The 26587-nt window shown below is 43.0% G+C and overlaps 1 protein-coding gene across 6 annotated transcripts in view; it reads left to right on the forward strand.

The window, feature by feature from the left end:
• Positions 1 to 1776: 1776 nt before the first annotated feature.
• MTHFS (methenyltetrahydrofolate synthetase) overlaps positions 1777 to 26587 on the forward strand; it is a 116118-nt gene continuing 91307 nt past the window's right edge. Inside the window, exons 1-4 of one of the 6 annotated variants that reach the window (XM_072933745.1) lie at positions 1777 to 1985; positions 5615 to 5879; positions 10463 to 10652; positions 24418 to 24612. In XM_072933745.1, coding sequence (XP_072789846.1) covers positions 1845 to 1985; positions 5615 to 5879; positions 10463 to 10652; positions 24418 to 24427 — 606 coding nt within the window. In that variant the 5' untranslated portion in view covers positions 1777 to 1844 and the 3' untranslated portion in view covers positions 24428 to 24612. Of the gene's footprint in view, positions 1986 to 5614; positions 5880 to 10462; positions 10653 to 13383; positions 13488 to 24417; positions 25712 to 26587 lie in introns of those variants that run through there. The other 5 variants (XM_032750259.3, XM_030281424.4, XM_072933746.1 and 2 more) reach the window with 5 other exon arrangements.

The following is a 26587-nucleotide window of genomic DNA, read 5'->3' on the forward strand; positions in this document are numbered from 1 at the left end:
TTCCCCCTCCCTGGCAATTTTCAGGATACAACTGAACAGGGCACTAGATAATTTCATCTAGGCTCCCTTTTCCAGGAAAGGTTGGACCACATAATCTTTCAATGTCCCTTCCAGCCTGGATTGTTCTGTGATTCCACGGTCTAACTTGGTGGGTTTAACCATACAACACAAACAGATGTTAATGTTTGTTAGAGAATATATTTCTCCCTCTCCCTCCCCAGAGAAAACAAGAAATATTATTTAATATACAGGCAGAATTTGCAGCAGGCAGAACTTTGTTGCTGTTGAAGAAAAGATGGCAGCATTCAAAGGGCAAGGGGCAGCTAAAAGAAAATGCCCACCTCCAGAACACGTATGGCAGCACCTGTCAGAAATGACATTTTAAAACATGCTATGACCTATGTCTTTATTAGTAGTCTAAGTCTTCATGGTAAGAAAAGTCATTCTTACTCAGTTCCGTTTTGAGCACTACTGCAAGCCCCACACTATAGTGGCTAACACCAATCTATTAATACTACATCCACTTCCTTTTACACTGATCTAGTAACCTATTTTATACTCAGAAGAACAATTTTTTAGTTACATACAAAGGATAACTGTGTCTTTTCAAAATGTAGGTGATACAATAATTTTAGAACTTCTCTTCATGGTAAGGGCAGGGTTTAAACAGAAGAAGTCTGGATGGATCATTAACAATCCAGTGGGTTCCAGGTTAACTTCACTGGGACAAAACCTCCTTTTTTCAGTGCAGAGCAAGAAAAGCAGTGATGAGATGTACCACCCCAATTCTAAGCACAGTAAAACACCTGAAAACAGCAAGGCTAAGTTTTATATCATAGTGTCCATGTAACTGTCATGAAGTTATCCATCCATGACACCGAGTAGTGCCAGGTCCTGGGGCACCGCTGTTTAAGGGATCCTTGGATCTGTCAGGGGAGAACAACGTGCTGCTTCTGGAGCAAAAGGTGAGGTCAAAGAGCTGCACAGTGGGACAGCTGATGACTTCATCCATGCACACAGCAGCTAAACTGAGAGGTCATCAAAAGCCACACAGATTTATGAAAACAGCTGTTTTCCTATAGAAATGTCTTTTTCTATGCTTAAAATCACAAAATCAGTTAGACTGGACAAAATCTCTGGCATCATCGAGTCCGACCTTTGACTGGTCACCACCACGTCAACTGTACCATGGCACTAAGTGCCACATCCAGTCATTTCTTGAAGGCTTCCAGGGACGGTGACTGCCTACCCGGGCAGTTCAGGGTGTGCTGGAGCCAGAGACCTCCCTTGGGACGCGGCCGGCGCATCTCCCCTGTGGGCACAGCTCCTGGGCCGGACAGCGGTGACCGCCTTAACCCCGGGCACAGCTCCCGGGCCGGACAGCGGTGACCCCCTGAGCCCCGGGCACAGCTCCTGGGTCGGACAGCAGTGACCCCCTGAGCCCCGGGCACATCCCCTGAGCCCCGGACACAGCTCCCGGGCCGGACAGCGGTGACCCCCTGAGCCCCGGGCACGGGCCCATCCTTCACAGCATCCCCGGGAGCGCACGGCCCCCGCCAGGTGCCACAGCAACATGAAACTGCCTGGCAGACGGGGCTGCAGCATCCCGCCGAAATGTACTTTCCCTTCCTGCAGAAAAATTAAAGGGGAAATTCTCTGCGATCTGCGCCAGGGGAAAAAAAAAAACAAACCAAAAACCCCACACTCCTCAGCACGCTGGCGCTGGCAGGGGCCCTGCAGCACGGCGGGGCCGCTGCCAGCCGGGTCGCAGCGCGGGCGGGCGGTCCCGGGCCGCCCCCGCGGCCCTGCCCGGCCCCGCCGCGGCCCGCCCGGCGCACTCGCGCATGGAGCGCGCCGGGGACGGCGGCGCGATGGCGGCGGCGCTGAGGGCGGCCAAGCGGCAGCTGCGGGCGGAGCTGCGGCAGCGCCTGCGGGCGCTCGGCGCGGCCGAGAAGCAGCGCCAGTCCCGCCTGCTCGGGCGCAAGGTGGGTGCGGACAGCCGGGCACGGCCGGGGCCCGGCTCGCCGGGAAGCACGGCCGGGACTTTCCAGGCCCCGCCGGTGATCGAAACCGTGACTCAGGGGCCCTTCCGCCGAGCGGGGGTGAGCTCCGCCGAGCGGGGGGAGCTCCGCCTCGCAGCCCTCCCCTGCCCTCGGCCCTTCCTCGGCAGCGCCGGGGAGCGGGGCCGGTGGAGCCAGGGTGACAGGAGCTGCGGGTGGCACCGGCTAAAGCGGGTGCTGGGGACACTGCAGCGGTGTCACACACACAGCCCTGGGTGCTGGGGACACTGCAGCCTGCAGAGGTGTCACACACAGCCCCGGGTGCTGGGGACACTGCAGCCTGCAGCGGTGGGCACACATCAGCCCTAGAGTGGCATGGTGGTCACCCTTCACCCCTGAGGTACTGGAGGCACTTCTCCTGTTGGTGGTCACACTTCTCCCATGGGTGTTCACTCTTCTCCCATGGGTGGTCACACTTCTCCCAAGGGTGGTCACACTTCACTCATGGATTTTGGGGACAATGGGTGCAGACTGCCACATGCCCCAAGCATGGCTCCTTGAGGGTGGTGGCTGCTGTTTATCTCAGACATTTCGCACCAGCCTGGCTCTGGCCATATATACAAAACCCAGCCACTGCCTGATTTGGCCTCTTGTTTTACGTGCTGTCATCTCCCTTCTGTATCTTCCAGCGGTGTTTCTTTGTTTCTTTCACACAATTTTATTTCTAATATAATTTTTACACTCTAAAAGGTATCAAGCAGGGTTTGCCTAACTGGTATCCTAGCACAGAGTGATATGGGTATGTACTTTTGAAATGTCCTGTTTGTGTTTGGATTACACAGTTTTTATATAGATGTATTTTATCATTTTAATAAACATAATAAAATTTTATTTTGCAGTCACTGCATGTAATAGAGCACAGTCCTCATTTTTTTTTGCAGCACCAGCGGGTACTTCTAGATGATCTACATTTATATGGTTATTCTCCTGCCAGAGGCTCTCAAATCATTTTATAGACTTCATCTACTACTAATGTGTAGCCACTTCATGAGTGGGATGTGGCAGCACAGAAACTTTTAAGTTGTAGGAAGTTTTAACTGGAATTTGCATAACGTTTTTTTTCTTGGGGATGCTTTTTAAAAACATATCTCTATGCAGTGTACTATTCTTCATGATAATGCATTTTATTAATCAAACATCCTAGACTTAAATCTCTTGAATTTCAGCAAATACTGGCATACATTCCCTTCAAAAATTCAGAGTCCTCAAACAATTTTTAAGTACCTAGCACATGTAGTACTGAATTTTTAGGAGCCCTCAGCCTTTGTCTAACTGCTGCTGATTAACACAGCAACACAGCACTCATTTCTTCGAGTGAGAGCTCTCTAAAAGATACAGCCTTTGTTTTGCTTAAAAGAAGGCATCAGTAAATATGACATAAATTGATACTATCTTGCCATTTTCTTAATTTGACACAAACTGAAAATCTTGAGCTTGTTTGAGATTGAGTGGCTCTGTGCAAGTGGCAGAAATTAGAGTTGGCTTCCTCATGGGGGGTGGCTGATACAGCAGGCATGGAGAAATTTTGGAACAGGCTGAGAAAATATTTGGAATTATACAAGGCCAAAAATGTAGCTTTGTAACGTACATCACTGCTTGTAGCTAATAAAAGTGAGCAGGTTGTTTTATTACACCTGAGTAATATTTTTAGTGGAAAAATCTCATTTCAAAATAATCTTTAAATTCAAAATGAAATAGCTTTACAGGCTGACCTAACCACCAGTATTTAATTAGCTCCTGGATGATTATTCTTTTTAATGCTTTGTTCATTATTAAAGTCATGCTATTTGCATGCTCTGATTCTGAAAAAAATTGCCATCAGCTGGTGAACAAAGGACAGATAATATTTGTTAAGTGTGGAAATTTTTTCAGTTTTCTCAGAAACTGAGCATCTACACAATTCTGAGAACATCTGAAATTGTGTCTTCCTGCTCACATGTGGGTTCACATCGTCAACCTCACTTTTGTTCCTATACAGCCTAATTAATGTGTTGCTGGATATATCAGAGCAGATGGGACCTCTGTGGTGCCCGCAGCACACAGCCCATCTCTGAAAGTGTCTCAGTTTCTCAGTTTCTCTCTTCACCAAACCCATGACAGGTTTTGGCTCTGGAGGCCCTCAACATGAGCTGCAGCTGTTTTTTGGAGTTTGCAGTTGGACTAAATAGCCTGCTTTTTGCAGCAAAAGCAACCATGGAAATTTTGTTCTTTTAAGAGCCTAATCCTGTGGAAAAATCCATGTGTAGGGTTAGGCAGATAGAAAAGGAAATAAAATACGGTTTGGAATTGTTAAGATGTTTCTGCGGCCAAGAAACACATACACCATCACTTAGTCTGGAGTGTTTCTTTTTTTTTCCCTTACAAAATCACATCTGTCTTCTGAGTATTACACCTGGGTTTTTAACTGCTGTGATGGAAAGAAAATAGCAAATGTAGTGGGAACCATATCTTGACTCAGATGTGGACATTTGTGTCTCAAAACAAGGCCAGGGCAAAGGCTAAAGCTCGTAAGAGTGAGTTACCCTGCAGTTATAGAAGTACTGAGCAGGGCATCTGGTGATCTCTGTTCTGTAGAGAGTTTCTCAATTGTCTGATATTTTAAACAGATTTTGTCCAAGTGTGTAGAATAAGGGTAAACCACATTTAAATGAGTAGGGACACATTTATATTATTGTGTCCAGATGTAAGTGACAAAATATATATGGTGCTAGAGAATGAGAAGACAAGCTTTTCAAAGCCTCCTTTCAAATTTTAATGTGGAATTCAGTCTAGAATGGGCAGAGACAAGTTAGGTATGAGTCTGCTAACACTTTTTCACCATATAAGCATTTTTTATTTTCCCTCCTATATTCAGCCTTTTATAAGCCCAGCACAGAGTCTCATGAAAAGCAAAAAATGGCAAGGCCATCTTTCCTTCGAGCTTTGAAAAATGTGCAGTAATAAGATCACCTGTTAGAAGCAGGTGATGTTTGAAGTCGTATATCTCGTCCTGCTGGAGGGAAGACATTCAGGTTAAGAAAAGAAAGAGGGGCCTGTTCTTGGAAGACTTTGTGCTCTGCAGCCATCTGCTCTGGTGCTGATTTTCCTTTGAGTTATTATCATTGAGGCGCTTCCTGTTCTGCCAGGCCCAGATGAGAGGTGCAGTCTGTAAAAAGGATGGAAGAAAAGGAATGCTAAACCCTCATGGCTTGCATAAGCTGTTAGTTCTGCCCTACTGTATCTTTCTGCAGTGATGTTGGGCATTTGAGGATGTCTGCACTGTATGGTTCAGATCTTTATGGGACTGGAAGATTGTCTGCAAAATTGTTTTTTGCTGGCCCAAACTTGTGATGAAGTGTTTAGTTCACTAGATGCAAAAATTTGCCTATTTTGATTTTGCTGATGGTAGAAATGTTGGAGTAGGCAACAAAGTCAGTGTATTCTGTTTGTGATCCATCAAAGTTTGTACCTCTGCCCTTTTCAACTAATATTTTGCTCCAGTTTTGTGTTAAATGAAAGTAAGTTGATCTTTCCAAAAACTTCTCATAAACCAATTGTGTCAATTTCCCATGTAGGTGATTGACCATCCCAAGTACCAAGAATCCAAAAGAATTGCAATCTTTCTGAGTATGCCAGATGAAGTCCAGACAGAAGAAATCATTAAGGACATTTTTAAGCAAGGCAAGGAGTGTTTCATCCCCCGTTACAAACCTCAGAGCAATCACATAGACATGCTGAAGTTATCATCTGCTGAAGACATTTCTTCACTTGCTTTGACGTCCTGGAATATTCTTCAGCCCAGTGATGATGACATTGCAAGAGAGGAAGCTCTTGCTGGTGGTGAGTATTTTCTTGCTGCATCATGGGATTGTTGAGCAGGAGTAGCCTGGAGGCCGGTAGGAAATACTTTGATAACAAGAATGAAATTAAATGTCACACCTTGTTTTTTTACATTGTAGAGAGATGCTCCTTTCTCTTGCCTGTTTTTCTCTACCCTGTGGCACCCCAATGACATGCCAGCAGAGCAGGAACACAACTGCACTGATCCAGCTGAAAGAAAACTCAGCCCTCCACATAAATCATCTTCTTGGCCAGATCCATGAACATCCTCAGCACAGTCTCAGCCAGCGTCATGTGGAAGCTTGTAAAGCAAAGAGGGGCTTGCTGGGCGTAGTTTAAGCTGCCACTGAAAGTCACAGGGATTCACAGGTTTAGAATACCCTGAGAACTGTGGTTTATACTGCCTGAAAGGTTGGGAGCTTCTCAGGTGATGCCCATAGACTGAGAATTTTCTGAAATCTTTGATCCTGCAAATTGTGTTGCATGGATGAATCACAGTGCTGATAGGGAGCCTGCCCTTGTAGAACAGCTCTCTGGACTGAGACCTTAGACTGAAAATAAAAGGAATTTCTAGGCCTGCAGTCTTTTCTAGCATAATTCTCTCACATTTTTATTTTGACCTTATAATGCTGTCTCAGACACTGGATTCTTCATAGGGTTGAGAAGGTACAAGTTACTTAAGATCAAACTTGTGTGTGTATGTTTTGATCCCCAAATAACCTCTCTCAACCTAAAATTCCCCAACTCCTCCTTGTAAACAAGCTTGCTTTTTGTGTATTTGCGTTCATTATTCACATTCCTTTTGTAAACACTTTAATGTCTTCTTGAAACATCTGCAGAAATGTTTAATCTTATAAATGGAAAACTCATATTGAACTCATGCTTTAAACCTCAGCCTGGGAAGATATTGTCCAGGCTGAAATTCACCATGCAGGCAGCTCCCACACCTCACACACTTGCCAGCTTTTTAGTTCTTGATAAAGGAACATAGCATTTCTGTGACTCTGATTGAACTTGGGCTTATATTTACTTTGGGATGCCAATGTACTTTTCCAGAACACTGCACCATGTTTACTTCTCTTTTATTTTTGGTCATTACCTCTTTCCTAATTCAGAATCCTTTCTGTGTCTGCATTTTAGCTAGCAAGGGATTTCACTGCTTCATACACTCATCTTCTTTACATTTAATATTTAGCACTGTTTGATGTTTTTCTAATGTTTGTCAAAAAATTGTGTATATTGGTGGGATTTAGGGACTTTTGAAGGTAACCTAAAAAATACCCAGAGTTCTGTTGACTGAGCTTAGTTCAGGCACTCTGGACAAGCTTTTGTACTAGTGGTGAGCTGCTGAAGTTATGTTGTAGACATCACAGAGTAAACACAAAATTTGAGGTGTGATGGGAGCAAGGACTTCCAGGTACAGAGTGCATGGAGATGTACCTGGGTGCCAGTCAGTGAAATGGGGTGGGCAGGAACACACTTTGGAACCTGGCTTGTTCTGGAACTGCTGCTTCCTTCTCTGCAGCAGGCTATGGGCAGAAAGCAATGCCAGAAGAGCTGCTGTGCTCTACACAGAGGTGCCAAGAGACCAGCTGTAAGAACTGATGTATGTCCATGTCAGACTTGTTCTGCCTGAAACTCAATATTAGTCTGTTTGTACTGTTTGTACAGTAATTTTGGAATAATGCCATTTGGACTGGGAGTTGGTCATTTATCCTAGAGCAGTTCTTGTAAATTAGAGAATTAGTTTAGTTTTTTCCACTGTTGCAGCATCAGACGCACACTACTAATTTGTCCCCACAGAAACACACACTTAATCTCAGTATATCTTTATATTTTTTTGCTATATTTTTTGTCATCTATTATATTTTTTGAACTTTGGTACATTTGCAAGAATGCAAATTGCCTTGCTGCTGCATCCATCCTCCATTGTTGGAATGATGCATGTATGGCACGTTTATCTTAGAGATGTTATCAAATACTTTGGTGATCTGAGGCATTTACATTGTTATAAGGAGATAACATGGTGTTACATTAGTAATGTTCCCATGGCTGGCATAAATTACTATGTAATTTCCAAGAAATAGCCTGTAGGTACATAAATAAGCCATGTCATTTTTGAGTGTATTCATTTTGCATGACAAAAAGCTTAAATTCACACTGTCCTTAAGACTTCAGGCATAGTTACTGTTAAGAATGGCTCAAATATAAGACTAGGTATAGTTTTGCATAGAGTTTCCCAGTCTTTGGTAGCACTCATGGGCGGTGTTGAATAGACACAAGCCCTCCTTTTGGAGATGATCCTTTTTTCTCTTGGACCAGGGTTTACCTTTCATCTTGGCAGTACTCACATCACACCATGTTGGCATAAACAAAGGTCGCTGCTTTTGTGGTATGAGAAAGTCTGACATCTCTACCGTGTGTGGGTGACATTGGCATGTGAAAATTTGCTTTTGTTAGGCTATATGGACACAATAACAGAAAGAACAAAGATGGAAGTAGTTCAGATATTTTGGAGTAGGGGTGTGTGTAGGTGCATGACTTGGTTCGTTTCCAGCTGTATCTATTGAAAAGACTTAGACAACTTCTGTGGCTAGCCAGTGGTACCTTTTCCTAACACGTACCAATTCCCATTTTTATCCTTGCCCCTCAGCAGTATAAATGTTGGGTTTTGCCCAAGGTAATACTGCTGATGAAAGTCCACGCAGTATTTGTTTACAGAAGTGTAGAAACCTTGCACAGCTTTGGAAGGAGTAAATCAGATAAAACTGTACTCCGTGTTTGCTTTTTATCAGTACTCCTACAGAAGTTTAAAGAACATTTTGCCAGCAGCTTCATTTTCAGTGTGGTTTAGGGAGGTGTTGTGATTCACCGAGCTGGACATGGGTTTCCTCATTTGTAATGTTATTTATTATTACCTAGACCCACTCTGAGAACTATGAGGGAAAAGCTAAGTTATTCCTCTGAAAAAGAGATCATTCTTACTGGGACACAAAAAAAAAAAAAAAAAAAAAAGAAAAAAAAAAAGAAAAAGAAGAAAAGACTAGGTTGAGTGTTTCCATATGGTAAAATTCTTGGAGGCTTCTTTGAAGGGAGGCATGTGGCCAGGGATCTCAGCTGGAAGGCTTGGACCTGAGCAAATATGCTTAAGTGTTCATAACTTAACTACTGACTGGTAGCTGAAGATGTGCAATAAATTATAAACAGCCTTTTTAACATTCACCTGCATGGTGGAGAGAAAGGGGTTTGGCCTAAATAGTTTTCTTGGCCAACAAATGAAGTGTTATTAGAAATGATAGCTCTAAATTTGCTTACTCTAATGGACTGGGATGTGACTTTCTAAGAAATGAAAGAAATGGGATTATGTGTACAGACTTAATTCAGCCTCTTAATCTCTGTCAATTCTGCCCTGGTGTCACAGTACATTATTACATGGTCCCTGTCCCTCAGGTGTGAATTCCCTCACAGATGTACCCGGGAGAAATGGTCTGTGCTCTTTCAAAGAGGCAGAAGATGAACCCTGCATGCTGTTAATGATTGTTCTAACGAGTATCTGCTCGGTGGATGATTGTTCTAACGAGTATCTGCTCGGTGGTTTGTTTTCTCCCTGCCCAGGTTAGAGCTGCAGTCCTCTTTACTGTGCATTATTCAAACCTTGGGATGGAGATGGAGATGTGCATTTCTGTATGGGCTCTTCATCACTGCAGCATTCAGTGACTTAAAGATATTAAGTGGTATTTGCTGATGGAGAAGCAGCAGCAGAAGCTCAAGATTCTGTTGCAGCCTGAATTGTGCAGAGGAGCTGCCCCCAGTGAATCCAGAATCTTTTGCTTGTTTTTCCAACATTAAGTTTTCTTCTCTCTTCCCTCCAAAACAATAATTTCCCAGATTTGTCTCAGCCTTGAACTAAACCTTTTTTTTCAAGCTTTAATTTCTCTACCACTATAATGTCACTTTCCATCCTTCTGCTCTTTGCCTGGCTTCTCTGAAACTCCCTCCTCAAGTGTCCTTCTCTGGCCTTTCTCACTTCCTCCTGCTCTCAGTCCCAGCCTGTCATTTCAGGGACTGCTGGGCCAGCATAAATAGCTTGTCCCTGCCAGAAGGGAGGAGATCATGTGTTTTGTCTTCTTTCACTTGTGTGCTTCCAGACATACAAGATTCTCCATCCCACTTTACTCATTTCCTTCCCCACTGTGCTGGCTTCTTTCTCTTTTGCCTTGGCTTAGAAAAACTTGTTTTATAGTACTTTCCCCACTAAATAGTCCAAAAGATATAGTTTTGTGATTGTTTCTTTTGGACAGTGCCTGATTAAATAAGCTACTGCCCTTTCTCCTCTTGGTCCTCACCTATCCTCTCCTGTGCCAGCACAGATGGCCCCACAGCCACGCTGGGACCTATACTGGGAAACCAGTCTTGGTTAGGAGTAACCCAGCACCAGCAGAAGTCTCTTCTCAGACAGAACCACCACACAAGTTTGGACTGATGTAATTGAAGGAAGCTGATGATGAGGGGTTGTGAAAATGGGTGCCATGCCAGAAACAGTCTCAGTGAAACTTCAGTCATCATTTCCTTCTATGTTTCAGTTCCCAGTCTTGCCCCAGACAGCAGGAATAGCAGCAGTCAGCGAAAAGAAAGTCCTTTGGAGTCCTCACAGCTGAGATGGATCTGGCAGGAGGAGCTGAGCCTGCAGCTCCATGTGCTCTATCTGTGCACCAATACCAGCTTAAGCAGTTTTCCCTCCTTGTGGTTTCAGCCTGTTCCTGCCTCTCTCTGGTGAGCTGGATCAACCTGCTGCTCTGCGTGAAGATTATTTCCCTCCTTTCCCCTCTCCTGTTTTTGTTGGGATTTTTTGAACCCCAAAGAGTTTATCCAGTTTACCTTGTGGCCAGATCAGTGCCATGAGTGTGGGGAGGGGGCAATGAGGAGCCAGGATGGAGAGAATGTCCCCTGTGGCACAGGTTCTTAGAGAGAGTCGTGGGGCCAGCCATGCAGATGTGACTCCAGTAGTGATACAGGGAGGGGGGCATCTTCAGAAAGCCACAGAACTCACCCTGACACGTCTCTCCTAAGCCTGTGCCTATGGCAGCTTTTCACATTATTTGCAGCATTGCATAAGCCTGGCTCAAACGGGTTTGAACAGTGCTAAAGCCACATCATCACCAGTGAGGGTGCTACAAGTAAGATTTCAAGTTCTTGCTACAAGGCACAGAGCAACAGAGCTTCTCTCCTCTTTATTTATTTATTTATTTTTTTACTAGCTGTGATCTTGGAAACCAGTGAACCATTTTGCAGGAATAAAATAAACATAACCCCCTTGCCCCCATCTCAGTTTGGCATAAATACCCAAGCTGAAAAATGTCAGCATTTAACAATATAGCATCTTATATATAATGGGGAGTGCTGAATTTTCTGCTACTACTCAACTACAGCATAATGAATTTTTGCTTTAAGAAATGAATGTATTAAGAACTTGAGTTGTATTTTATAATTTAATTTGGAGACTTCTGGCATTTTCAGCACTGAAAAATTTGGTGGCCTACTGATCATAGCATTTGTGTTGTAACTTCAAGATAATTAGTGAAATATTAACTAGATAATCAATTCTTCCAATGACAGTAAAAATTTATTATTAATAAAAAGAAAATATCTGAATTTGAAATAAAATAAGGAAGTACTAACATATGTCTAGCAGAAACTTCTTTTCAGCTTTGTTTTCGTATAACCTTTTGAATGTTGGCTTTTAAGGTTGAGGTAGTTTTATCTTTCTGCCCTTTTAACTTCCAGAACACTGTGAGACTTGCTGTAGCATAAATTACAGCAACCTGCTGGTAGCAGAAGCAGACAGGGACAGCTTACCTGTGTGGTGGCATTTAGTTTATAAGGGTTTATGCCAGGGAACATGATTCTCTTGCAAGGAAACTGCTGGCTACCTCTAACCTACAGTTCCAAACCTCAAGTAGTTTGAAATTATTCCTGAGTGGCCATTAAGCCTATTTGAAACTTTGCCATTGGGATTTGCCCTGCAGAAGCATTTTTGTCTGAAGAAACTATTTTTTTACCTGTCTTTAAATTCCTGCTATTTATTCATGCATTCAAAGATTCTGCATTTGCTGCCAGGACTGATGGCCTTGTGATGCCATCAGTACTCTTAGTTATTCCAAATTTTAGCACAGTTCTTGAGAAGTGTGACTGAATTGATGGCAGCACAGTCTTAAGAGGAATAGGTTTGACTTAGAGCTGCAAAATAAAATGCAATTTTAAAAAAGGATAATGGGCTCCTCCCCCAGCCCCCCAAAAAACATGCACCAGAAGTGAGAGGATTTTGAAAGATGAGGCACATTAGAGTTTAGAAATAAAAAACACTTGTGAGTAGAAAATGCTGTGGCTTGAAGCATAGGGAAGGTCTATTATCCTACTTCAGCTGTCCATGGAGGCATAATGGGACTATACAAAATGATGCTAATCATTCTGAAAAAATATATGTAGTAAACAATGCTCAGAGGTAACTGGGAATATTTAAACGAGCTATATGCAGATAGGAATGTATCAAGAATAATGAAATATGGGTACATGAAAAGCAGAGATGTTAAATGTTTCTGCTTAGGAAAAAAAAAAAAACAAAAAAAATACTCCAAACAAGATTGTAAAGTGATTGAAGGTACTATTAGATTTTCTTTTCCTCTGGGAGACTTGATTAAAACTTGCAGTACAAAATATGTCAAGGGAGAGATTATAATTTAAAATCTTTTTACACTGGTCATAAAAAGAAAACCTGAGAGCATGGCACAATACAAAATTGAAAATCGTGGCTTAGCTGCTAATGTAATTTATTTTTTAATGAAATGATTTAAAGTTTGGAATGAACTTCTGTTTGGAGACAATGATCCTTAGTATTTTTGATATGCAAAAGAAGAACAAAATCCAGTGCAAATGAGGCATTAACATTCTGGTCATGAATCTTGCTGGGAGAGAGGATCCTTCCCATCACAGTTCAGGATCTGGACATGCAATACTGCATCACATGTTTTACAAGAGTCAGGAAATCTCACAACTTGGAGCTGTGTAGCAATAACTGGAGGATCTTCCTTCCTTTGCAGCTGCAGTCCCCAGATGATCACCTTACAAACATGTTCTGGTTTCTCTTCCCAGCAGGCATTTGGAGCATTCCTCTAAGCATCTGATTTTATTTGTATTAAGCCCTTGGCTCTGCTGCCTTCTGACAGCTGTGAGTTGTACTGGTTAGTTAGTTGTAATGTGAAATATTATGTTCCTTATTATGTTAATATTATATTATGCTCCTGCAACGTGTGAAATATTATGTTCCTTGTATTAATTTTAAATTTGCTGCTTTCAGTTCAAGGGATACTTCATTTTTCTATGATGAGAACTAAGTAAGGATGTTTGAGTTACATTCTTTTTATTATTCATTGTTTAGTTACACCTGTACTGTGAATACTATTGCATTCTTTTCTATCAAACTTTGACTGTTTTATTTTTCTTGTAGTGAAGCTTTTCTGTAGGAGTTCCAGCCATTGCTCTTTCAGCATTTACAATCTCTCTAATGTTATTCTGGAAAAAAAGATGCCTGGGAGAAAATTTTATGCCCAGGTAAAGAAATACTGTGAAATGCATGTACTGGCACTGAAGATGTTAATTCTTTCTGTATCTACTATAGCACTGCTTTTCAGATCAGCTCACTGGGCAGATCTCTTACTGGTTTTCACACCAGTATTCCACAATGACACATCATTACAAAAGGCCCTCTTCTGCTAGTAGAGATCTATAAAATAATTTTGTATTATTCCATCTAGCTTGTTCCTTAGCAGGTAGAGCTAGGAAAATGCTTTCTTGGGAAGAAAACATTTCAGGTGACAGCAAATTTTCTTCAGGGTTTTTCTGCATCCCACCCTTCAGCTGAAAGATGTGTGACTCCATCATGGCTCTGGGGTTACTCTCCCCAGGAGCTGGTCTCAGCCCTTCCCTTGAGGTCTGCACCAGCTTCCAGAACTCTCTGAAACAGCTCAATAATCAACACTTAATTTTCTAAGTGAAGGCAGACACTTTCACCTGAGTTTCTCCCAGTGCTTCTGCTCAGAAACAGATATTACACAATACAGAGACCTTTTTTTCATGTTTTTAAAAAAATGCTCTGAAATGCAAAAGTTCATGTGTTTATATGGTGTTGCTTTGTAATGCCCTTTGGTGTCCTTATGTCCTGCATCTCCCTTGTGCAAACTAAACCACGAGCACCATGTGGTTTAATTTAATGCCACCCATGCCAGGGTGTCCTGCAGTGAACCTGAAAGGCTGAGAGCTCTGGAACACTACAGCTTTCTGCTTCCATAAAGATCATTAAGGCTTTAAAAGACTGTTTTTCCTTGTAATCATCTTAAGTGTCACATCCACACTTGCCTTCTTGCAGAAAACTCATCAAAACAACTGAAAAGATTATTTCTTCTGTAATCAATTAAAGTTTGAAGAGATGTGAAAGCAGCATGGGCAGGGACCTTGAAGTCCCTGCAAGTGACTCTCAAGGGTTTTGTTTCAAAGGGCTAATTTTGCTCTGGTGAGTATGAACAGTAGCTTTCTCATTTTTTTTTTTTTTCATACAGTTTCCTAGAGACAGGAGTCTTTGAAAGGTAGATAAGAGGTGAAATTCATTTCTGGAGTGTGGCAGGAGTCTGTTCAACTTATGCAGGGGAAATGCCAATGTGCAATATCTCTGGCTGCAGTAATTATCCAAACAGACATCTTTGTTTCCCTTTATTTTCATGTTTTGGAAGGGAAGACCCAGCACCAAGCTCATCTCTGTGCACACACTCTGGGGAACAGGAGAGGAAGCTTTTCCCTGCTGCCCATCTGTGTGGGGCATGTGGGTGGAAGATGTGGTTTGGTGAGAAGCTGAGCCCTCCTTGCAGCTGCCTGGTGCCAGAGGAGACAGTCCTGCTGCCTTTTCCTTGTGCCCAGCTCTGTGCTCCCCTCACCCCCTCATCCCAGGTAGCATCTCTGATACTTGATGCTGAGCAGATTCTGCTCATGAATCTGGCAGAAATTTGTGACTTTTTCCCCCCTTTCTTTTTTCTAGGATTGGTGTACTGCCAGCTTAGTGGGCTATTAAATCAGGTCAGCACTTTTCCAGCTACAAAAGATTTGTTTTTCTGGCACAGTTAATCCCTGCTGGTTTTGCTGAGATTCAAAACACGCATGTATTCCCCTGGATGGTGGGAAACTGCTTGGACTGGCCCAGAGCTGGAGCATCTGGAGCTAGAGAGCTTCGAGGAGCTGGAGACTCAATCTGCTGTTTCATGGTGTAAGGATGGCTCTGGGTCTTCATGTTTGCTGTCATGCTGAACTCAGTCCCTGCTTGGGCTGGCTGTTGTGCATGTGAGATGGGAATCAATTTTTGGGATGTAGATGAGGGCAGATTCCTGTCCAGGAGTGACATGAAGCCTTTTGCCGGCAGGTGTCAGCATTCCATACATTTACCATGGAGCATGGGTGTCATTTCGGCTGATTCCTATAATTAAAATCTCATCCAGGCATTGCTCTCTCACACACAGCAGAGCAAATGCTCCAGCCTAATTTCCCATAAAAATTGGGGATTGAAGTGAGGGAGGGATAGGATTCCAGGGAGAACTGGATTTTTTTAAACTGTGCAAGCTTAAAAAGATAAAAGAAAATCTTGTGATGGAAGAAGCAGGATTTGTCAGCTGTTGTGGTGTTAACACATTTGACAGCAACTGTGAAGGTGCCGTCACCTCCCAACCAGCTGACTCTGCACGTACAATAAACCCTGCCTGTAAGCAGCCTGATATTCCCATCAAGTGGTGTCACTCCTTACAGGGGCCACGTTTTCTACTGACTTGGAAGTTGTTGTCTCACCTGTTTATATTTCATGAGTAATTCAGCGTATTTTATGATAGGATCTCTGCTGAGTGAGTCAAAGAGTATTTGAAATATTGATAGTGATGCATAAAGTATTGAAAAAACCCCAGATGATTCACCCCTGTCTTATTTTGACTTAAAAATACCCACGGAGAAGTATGCAAAAGAGGACCAAGAGTGAAGACATGCACGTGTATCCAGTGAGAGTATTCAAATGAATGCTCAGGCAAACACCTTGGAAGTATAGCTGATAAGACCATGAAGAAATTCCCATAAAACCATAAAGATACACAAGGATCCTTGTATTTTAGGCTGAAGCAGTATTCCCACATAAACAGTTCAAGCATCAATGCCTTGTGAGTTTCTCTAAAGGAGCAAATTTGTAGTCAGCATTTGCTGATTTAACAAGATATGTTGATGTGCTGTAAAGTGGCTCTAATGCCATTTCTTGTCTCTTTGGAATTGCTCCTTGGTACATCTGGTTTCAGAGTATTTTGGTGGTTTAAAATCACAGGAGAATCCAGGTGCAAGCATTGGAACCAAACATTTTTGATTGCCCATGTTTTCCCAATCAGACTGTGCTCACATATATGAATATCAGAAACAGATTAAGTCATTTTTCACAGACTGATGACTGGGAAGTCCTAAGCTATTTTTTCCTTTACTCTGAATTTGCAAAGCCAGACATTTTGTGGGTGGCATTGAGTGATCATGTTTTATTTACAGGGCTTACGCAGGCTTGATGAATAATAGTGGAAAAGAAAAATACTTTCCAAATTTTTTTTTAGGTGGAACTCTGAAAATGAGACTCTAGTTGCCATCTTACTGTAAGTTAAACCTCAGGGGAAATGATGTTTATAGCCTTACACAGCATTTCCACATTGTGAAAGCAGCCAGGAACACAAGTCTTAGCCTTGTACAGTAGCTTCTCTGGTGAAACTTGAAAGGACATTTATCTGTGGAGCAGGAAAGATCTGTTTGAGCAGGGCTGACAAACTACAGCTGATGTTGTGCAGTGCACTTAGCTCGTCAGATGAATTGGCACTAAACCTGCAAGATTTTGGTTTAATTCAAAATCAGAGGCATTTACTTGAGCACAGCTCAGTAGCAGAGGAGCTGATCAAGCAGCTTTATTATGTGTTTTTGAGGTTTAATAATAGGCAAGTGGCTGCCACTCAGTTGTTTTAAACCTTTATGAGTGATGGCTATCATGTAGCTTCTCAGGGAGGCAGATAAATATTTTATTATGCTGTAGTTCAGCAGGGCAAGTGTGAACTGTGAAGACCAATGTTTCATGCTGACACAAGGCACTGACATGGATGAGTAGACAGATAAACGCTGAGTTGCTCAGTGCTTGTTTGTAGATTCTGCTGATGGTTCTGTTTTCTGCAAAATATTTTACTGAAGTAATAACAGAAGTTGTCTCTCTCATGCCAACATCAGGGGCACTGGGACTGCAGGGGAGAGTCTGCTTGGCATCTGTATGGCTGGACAAGGTGGGGTATGGGTGTGCAAAATGTTCTTTGGAAGACAAAAGGAGACAGAACCTTCCTAGTGCCTTCCGATTCTCAGACACGAGAATGAAAATAAAGCAATTACTCCTGGTGCTAAGAGCATTTCTCCTTGGAGGAGTTGAGGTTTTGAGGACTTATTGGTGTGTCCCTAACAGGAGGCTGTGGATGGAGCCTGTGAGATTTGGATGTGATACTTTGATTTTGGATTCCTGTGGTGGGTTAAAGTGAGTCTCTCCTCTGGCTCCTTCTGAAGCAACACCCTGAGATGAGCTCAGTTGGTCAGAGCATGGTGGCTGTGATGCCAAGGCTGTGTGTTCAATCCCTTTGTGAGCTGCTCACTTAAGAGTTGGACTCAATAATCCTTGTGGGTCCTTCCAACTCAGAGTAATCTGTGATTCTGTGGCAACAGGTGTCTGTGAATAGGTAGAAAACAGTATGTCCTGCTGAAGTGATGTAGTAGTGCACAATTAAAGGTGTTCTCACAGGGGAAACACCTGGAGAAAAAGCTACTGACTGCAGTTTAAAATGAGCTTTTTTTTTACTCTAATATGAAACACAACTTTTAGTCCTGTTAGGTATCTGTTTGGGATCTTAAGGAGGCTACTCGAAAGTGAGAAGTTAAGGAGAGCTTTTATGAACAACCAACACAACATATCTACAAGAGAAAAGATTTCATGCTTCTCAAACTCATGTCAGTAATACAGGATAGTTTTCATGTAGTTCCCAAGGTGGGTGCAGAGAGCAGTCAATGGGGCAATGCCCATTTAGAGCAACTGAGGATGTGGTCCTTTATGTTGCAAATTGAGTTTCCAAGGAAATGAAAATTCACACTGAGCTTCTGACAATGTATCATGTAAGCAAATAAGAATTATCAGTTAAAAGTTTCCTTTCTTTTTAAGGGATTGTATCTGTATTTTAGCAGACTGGCTTGGGTCAAAGCAAGCAATGTTGCTGTTTATATCTGCAGTCCTCTGAGTTACTGGATGTGCACATCATTGAGTTTGGATGAATGCCTTTTTTTCAAATGTTTATGAGTTGCAGCAAAGGATAATGTTTTTGTCTCCTTTTGTCTCCTATAACAGTGTCTGTCTTCTCCAGGGGTTTATGGGGGAAAGAGCTTGTTTCCTCTGGAATCAATCCCAGCCCTTTGGGAACCATTCACTTTGGCAGGGTCTGGATCAGGTCTGTAGTGAACAGATCTGGCATTTCCTTTTTGATCTTACACCAAGAGATGGGTAAGAGCAGAGATGCTGTGCTCAAAACCCAGAGCAGGTTTTTTCCAAAGGGCAGAAACCTTTTTATCTGAAGGCTGGGGCACCCAGGATGTTCTAGGAGAAACCATGAAAGGGAAGGAATTTGTTTTGCTGCAGCATTAGTGAAATACTTTTGTAGAGTTGTTTTCCCTGAGCTCTGGTGATTAACTCAGACCACAGTGTTAGGTGCTGTGCAAATACAGAACAGGATGGTGACCTGTGCCCTATAGAGTATGTGCTGAAAGCAGGCACCTACCCAAAAGGCCTACCTATGCTAATGATGACAGTAATTAAAGTTGCATTGATGACTCTGCCATTAATTAAAAATTTCTGAGTTATTCCAATTCATTGGCTCATACCCTGCACGTCCCCAAGACTGATACTTAGATATTAGGATCAAGTGATGGAGTTATTTTTTTCCTCTTTGCCAGGGTAGCAGATTTGGGGACAGCAGATGGTTACTGCACTCTTTTCATTCTGTAAAATAAGGTTTTCCTGAAACAGGGTTTGCCTTTTAATCCATTGTGGTCTTTGCTAGGTCAGAAAAGGACCAAAGTAAGTTTTCATTCCTTGTAATCAACAGCTTTCAATGACTCATGAGCTCAGCAGAGGTTTTGCACAGATCTGACATTGTTTATGGTGTGCACAGCAACATGAACACTCTTTCCTCAAAACAGAAAACTGTTCTTGGCCTGGTTCTTCTGCTCCTGCACCTTATGAAATAATTTACATCAGAACAAAGCACGAGAGAAGTGTGTGTGGAGCAAAACCAACCACTGGAAAACTCATTCTTGCCCGAGGTACCAGACTGTGAGAATCCAGCCATCCTTGTGGTGATGGAGTAAACAATGCACAAACTCCTGTGCTTCAGGGGAAGCTCAAACTGCACAGCTGCTGCTGTGAGGAGCAGCAGCAGTGACATGGAGCTGATCTCTGTTGACCTCTTGTAGGCTCAGACAGCATCTGTGCTGTGAGCGTGGCTCGTATGGGCATAGTGCTGTTCTTCACAGGCACACAGGAGCTGCTGCAGCTCAGCCTCTGCCCCATCCTCTGTCAGTGCTTTTGAGGAGAGGATCAAAAGAATCCTAGCTCCCACTTTGATGGGTCTCAGGTGCTTTGCTGTATCCACAAAGCAAGTGGCAGCAAAGGATGAGAAGTTGGGATGACAGAGTATTTCAGTTTCAGCTTCCATTAGGACTGTCACGCTGTGCAGAGGCAGATGAATGACCCCACACAGCGGGTGACAGCGGGGTGGTGGAGCTCCTTCGAACCTGGGAGGAGAGAGGCCATGCTGGCTGCTCCTTCTGAGGGTAGAACAAGTCCCCAGCAGTCTTTACATGACCTGTATCTGTGCAGTTTGATGGACCCTTCTATAATTAACCATTGTCAAGAACACTTCTGAAAATGCCGGCTGGCATTTCAAATAGGAACATCAGATTAAGGAGAAGAGAGGTAATGAGGTGCAGGGAGAAAATCCTTCCCTGGGGAACAAATCAAACCTGATACCATCATGAAAGGTAATGAGAAATGCACTGCCAAACTGAGGTTCACTGCGGCTGCCTAGAGGAAATGAAACCGTGTGTTCTTATTTAAAACATTCAGAGGGGATGCTAATGCTTTGGTCTGCTGGCTATGTCAGGGCATGTGCAGCTTGCACACCTGCCTCTTGAATGTAGTTTTGCCACACATTTCTTAAATCCTTGGGCCAGACATTTCACTTCTCTGTGACATAAGGTATGTCTAAATCATTGTAAGGGTGTCAGTGCAGAGTGTGCCTGTACACCCACAGGACAGGTTCAGAAGCTGTGACTGCATCTACGCTGCCAAACAACACAGGGCTAAGTGGCACAGATAAGTACACAGAACTTGGCCTCTCTTCTTTTGTCTGGAGGAGTCAGACCTGTACCCTTCTGTCTTTACTGCACATGGCAGTCTCATCCCCTGGAGCATTCATGGGTGTCACCTGGTCCAGCAGTGCCAGACACTGTGCTGACAATTAAGGTATTGACCACCTGTGATCCTGTAAATCAATTTGTTTTCTGGCTGTGTTGCATTTAGCAGTATAAATGAAGGCTGTGTGGCCGTGTCAGCATGGCTGTGTGCCCACACTGATAGATAAGTTAGGATTATTATTTCACGCATGGTGCCATACCGCTGGAAGAGCTGTAGCCACAAGAGCTTATGCCATAGATACACTGAGTATTAGGTGACTGTCATCATAATTACTAACCTTACTGGAATGCCCAGTAGCTTAAAGTGTGCAAGAACCATGGATATTCTCTCTGTACAACCTGGAGCAAAATGTTGTTGCTTGAGACAGTGTTTTCAGCCTTCAGCAATTTGCAGACCACATGCAAGTTTTCCAGGAGAAGCACAACTCACCTGTAACAAAACTCTCTTGACTGTGGATGTTCTTTTCTGGGCTCCTGGCATGTGGTCACAGGACCCTTGGGGATCCAAGAACCACCAGTTAATGTCTACAGACACATGGGAGACAGTGGACATTGCAAGGTGATGGGCAAATGTCAAACGTGAGACTTCCCTTAACATGTTTGATGAGGCACTAAAACACCTGATGTGGTGTTTGATTTTCAAGCACCTGTTCTGTCTTCTCAGGGACAAGGATGCCATTTCACACAGTGGGCTGTAAGAGCAGGAGCTGTAGGATGTGAGGACAGAGCAAGCCACACTCCTGAGTGGCAGACAGCAGTCCTGCAGGGCTGGGAGAGCTGGGGAGCATGAGGACCCCATGCCGCAAGGAGCATATTCTTATCCACAGCTGCCATCCTGTTGATGTACCCTCAGAGCTGATAACAATCTTAAGTGTCTGCAATCTTGGTCTCATCTGTGTGTCACCTCTCTTCCTGTGACAGCTCTTCCCCCACACTGCCACAGAACCACAATAGGTTTTGTTGTTCCCCAAGTTACATGTCAGGGAAACATTTACTCCATGCATCTCTCTGCTGTCCATTCTAGATCCTGATACAGGATTTGGGACTAATGTTGTTTGAGCTGCCCTTGGGCTTCATGCAGGGTTAGTTGGGTCATTTTTTTTCTACCAGAAGTCTTGAAAGACATTTTACTTAAATCTTGTGCAGTGTGAGTTGCATGGATATCAAAGGACATGTTGTGAGTCAAAGCAACGCAAATCAGTATTGCTGTGCTCTACAGAAGAAAACTATAAGAGTAACTATTACAGTATTTACAGCATAATTCTTCATATTGAGATTTGCATAAGCTTGTTTGAGTTCTTCAGCATAAAACCCCCATGATTATAGAGAGCCAGCTTGTTAAAAGAGTCCCTGTTTCTTCAGAGAACCCAGAGGAAAACAGTGCTTTAATACATCTAAATTCACTTGAGGTGCCTGATGCTGTCAGTTAAACTCCACAGAAAATATATTTCTTCCCTTCACTGTTTTTGCCATTTCCCCTTTTCCCTAGTGTTTCCCCTGTCTTGTCTTCTTCGTGTCTCTAACACAAATGTAAGGAGAAATGGTACCTTTTTGCTGTGCAGATTTGCCCCCTGTGTGCATTCTTCCTGCCAGCAGCAGACTGCAAATGTTTCCTGCTTTTTGTCTTGAGAGGCACCTGGAGTGAAAACGGCTGAAGCAGACTGTGAGGCAGAGTGTGTTTAGTTCTGTGCATCATGACTGATTGGGAATTACTGGTTTCTGGGCCATCTGATGTGAGGCAGGTTGTGGAAAAGATAAGTAGGAATAACCTGGGGAGGATTTGACCTGCAGAATCTGTTCCTGACCTTGCTAACAGGGGGGCTGGTATCTCGGTCCTAGTCCATAGGCCTGACAGCTGACAAGAGCAAACTGAGGGGATTTGATGTGGTATGTCCAAAATTATGTACATGGTGGTACCATGAAAATGGCATCTCTTTTCAGGGAGATCATAATTCTGCCTTTGGGCCTCTTTTTATCTTTGTTTGCCATTTGCTATTTCACTCATTTCACTGTCAAATGAGTCAAAAGTTGACTGCAGTGTGGTAAAACACCCTGACTCCTTTTTATTCCAACCAGTGTTATTCTGTAGCCTGTCCTTTGGCTAATTCTCTCCCCTTACTCCCCTGACCTCCTTAGAAAAGCTGTACTTCTTGACTGTACAATGCCGGATTTGCAAGATTGATGTTCTCTAAGCATTTTGCATTGTGTTGACTTGCATATTTTATATCAGTGTTCTAATTAAGACATCAGATCATGATGGATGAGTGTTCATGTCAGTGACTCTTCTCTGAACCATGAAGAGTTGAAGAAAATCTCCAGGAGCCTGGGCAATGTGTGCAAACAAGTTGGTCTTATGTGAACTGTTAACATGCTCTTCCAGGCAGTTTGGAGTTGATATGTGATCTCAGATGGGATTCCTTCTAAACTGAAAAATTCTGCTTTGCTCTGGCTTTTCCAGTACGTGCTCCCACACATCTTCAGTGGTGGGCATCATCCCTCAGATGTACTAAAAGCAGCTCAGCCCAAAATGGCAGGAAGGATTAAGTGTGGACATGGAAAAAGCAGAAAAATACCTGACCAGGTCCAAGCTCTGGTGAAGGAGCAGAGTCTGGTCACAGAAAAGCTGCTCAAGGCTAAGCACTGTTCCTGTAAGAAGGCAGAAGCAGTGGACTGAGACTCTGTATTTTTTTTCTTTCCAGACTTGTGTCAGCTGTCTTTTAGTCTGTGCTGCCTTTCCACTCCCTGCCCTTCTCTCCTTAAGTGTCTGTCTGCTACAGCAGCAAGTAATAAAAGACTTTTTTTGCTTTGTGAAAGGAGTAAGTGGGATGTTCCTGGGTTCAGGAGTCAGCACCAGGCCAGTCCAGCTCATTTGTTTGGAGGATGTCCGTGCAAGGCTTCTCACACTGAACGTGCCAGCCTTGCAGAAGTGACAGGGATGTGCAGCAGCCTCTGTGCCTGGTGGTCACTCCTTGTGGCAGACAGTTTCAGTGAGTGAATCAGCTCCTGAAACAAGGGTGCAGCCAGGTGTGAATGGAGCTGACTGCCTGGCACGGTGCTGATCCACAGCCCCTGACAGGGCATGAGCAAAGCAAGAGCTCTTGCCTTTTTGTCTGGAGCTGGTTGGTGGGGTCTTCTGTTGGAGTTTCACCAGCCAGTCCAGGCCATTAGCAGCTTAGGCATCTTCTTTGAGCTTTTTAATTGATTTTGAGTTCCTATCAAGTGCAATCTCACAACAGTCCTGGAAGGAGGGATATTTAGGGCAGGCAAGCAGAATGTCTGTATGTGCTGCTGGAACAACAGAGAAAATTGGTGGAGGCCGAGATGGAAAGTCCTTTGGGACAAAAGGAACCTGACATCATGAAGGGACAAGCCTTCAAATCTTCATCTTCATATCGGAGGGCAAATTACCACTTTCAGAATTTATTGTATTCAAGGATTTTTAGGTTTGGAAGGTCAAGAGAAGGTTCATGTCATCTTACAGCGGTGTCAAGAAGATGCCTCCCTTCTCTCTTACATGTCTTCTTTTCATTTTTTTCCTTTTTTTGTATCTGATGTTGAAGTTCATTTGATTTTCTGATTCCTCCTGCATTTAATTTCCCTGAGTTCAGTCTCTGTCTGATTTAGAGTCATAATAATTTGTATTTGGAAGTGTGGGGTTAAAATGATAAAATGAATTTGTTAAAATGCAGGGTTTTTTTTTCCATCCAGTTTTTCAAGATCTAATTATTTTTCAGCTGAATAGTATGCAACTGATGGATGAAAATGCAAATTTACAGGTTTAGTATTCAAAGTATTTTCATCTGATCAAAGAAAGGGAAGCATTTTACAAAACATAAAGCTTGCATTCTTGCAGATGTCTGAAGTTTTGTGGTTGTAGTCAAGCCATCAGGAAATCCACAGGGCATCCACTAATGCTTATTTCATTTTTCTGCAGGAGGTCTTGACCTTATCTTCATGCCAGGCCTTGGTTTTGATAAAAAAGGCAACAGATTGGGAAGAGGGAAAGGATATTATGATACCTATCTTGAAAGATGTATGAAACATCCCCGTGGAAAGCCTTACACGATTGCTCTGGCTTTTAGAGAACAGATTTGTGAATCAGTGCCTGTGACAGAAAATGATGTTCCAATAGATGAAATCCTTTATGAAGACTGCTGAAAGTGTTTTGATACCAACCTACCTCCAGAGCAAGCAACCAAAAAAAGGTGTCATATCCATCAATCATGATTTTTTTTTAATTGTCGTGTATGACTTTGGGACCAATAAAATACACTATTTGTGTTTGGGGAAAAAAACTCAAAAAACAGTGTAACTGTGGCAACAGTAGTGAGGATTGTGTTGATTTGCTTCTAATTAGCAAATGTCTGATGTGAATTCTTATTCTAGAATCAATACAAACTGTTTATTACAGTAAGGATCATGTCTTCTAATAGTATTTTTGAGGTACAAGCTTCTTGATATTAACAGTTTTATTATTCTGGTTTAAAGGTGAACTGTCTAGTAATGACAGTACTTGATCCATTCTGGAATTAGATACTTGTAATGTAAAAGTTCTTAGTACTTAAATATTGTGTGCATCCATGAGCAAAACAAGAAATTGATGGAGACATCTTAGAGTAAGCTGAGAAAAAATGGTGATGGGAAAAAAAGCCTTAATTAATTTTAGTATATGCAGTAATTTTGACTGTTTACTTGGCTCCTTGCAGTTGTCTTAAAATAAAGGGAGTACTTGTTAAGAAAAAAAAGGTTGATATCCATAACTTCGGTATGTTCTTTCCTTTATCTGAATATAAGATTGTAATGTAGTCTAAAATGTGGTCAAGGAGTTCTCTGTCTTGAGACAGCTCTTTTTTGGTAAAATAATATTCAGAATTACTTTAAGCTCTCTAATTTTGTACATAAGCCATTCATAATGTCCCAGAACACCGTGTGGTGCTATGTTAAAAAATGAGGGATGCTGAGAATTGAAGACAGTAGGTTTTATGGGTGGAATAAATTGTTGGGTGGAAGGCTGGTTGTTCTCTGCTTCTCAAGACAATCATAGAAATCCAGAAGAAGAAACTAAGTTTCCTCTGCACACTATTCTTGTGGTATAAGAACACAATATTTCCAATCAGGATCAATCAAACTGTCAGAATTTCGTGTTCCTTCTTCAATGCAACCTCACCTTTTCTATGCATGTTTAACTTTCCCTCAATCAATAAATCAGTGTGTTTATTTTCACCAAACTATTCTGTGTCATCATTTTTAAAAAATCCATAAATTCTCAAGGACCACCTCCAGAGTGGAAAGCCCTTAAGGTTTCCTCAACAGCAACTGGTTTTGTGAACAAAACCCTGCCTGCAGTACCTGTGAACCTTTTTTTCTCAGCGTGCTTGCATTTAGTATTGTTTCCATTCTGCTACTGCAGGAGCTATTTAAACCCTCTGGCTCTGGGGTGAACATAAGCTTAGCAACTGAGATCTCTCTGGCCTGTGCTCCCTGGTGCTTCTCCATCCTCTGTTAGCCAAGGTCCATCTGGCTGGGCTGAAGATCCTCTGGTGTTGTCCTGCTGGGCATCCCAGCCGTGTGTGCAGGGAAGCTGCAGCCTGGGCAAGGCAGATGGGAGGAGCTTTGCAATATGGGCTGCTCAGTAAAACGGTGGTGATCAGAGCTTCCATCCTTGCTTATCACCTGTGTCACCCCTGCAAACAGAAGGGGTGTCCGTGGGTGGTGCAAGCAGAAAGGGAGGCGACAGAATTGGTGCTGGTGTTGGAACGTCCCCCAGGTCCTCTCAGCTCTGAGCCCTGCCAGCTGTACTGCCTCGCATGAGGGAGACAGAATCCTGCCATCCCAGCCCTCTGGGGTATGATAAAAGTGATGAGAAAATCAGACCTTTTTTTTCCTTTTGCAATCTCTGTCGTGTCTGTATTTTAATCCCTTCTTCATTTCTGAACTTCCATTAGCACCTGGAGAGCAGCAAAATGAAACAGTGGGGCAGGTTTTGTGTGTGGCAGGCCTGTTTTTGGGCTTGTCTGCAGAGCTGCTTGAATTCACCTACCACGTTAGGCTCAGCACTGTGCCATATGGCACGGCCTGCCACCAACATCAACAAAGCCACGCTG

The sequence above is a fragment of the Taeniopygia guttata genome, chromosome 10, assembly GCF_048771995.1.
Source record: "Taeniopygia guttata chromosome 10, bTaeGut7.mat, whole genome shotgun sequence".
In the NCBI taxonomy this organism is placed as follows: Eukaryota; Metazoa; Chordata; class Aves; order Passeriformes; family Estrildidae; genus Taeniopygia; species Taeniopygia guttata.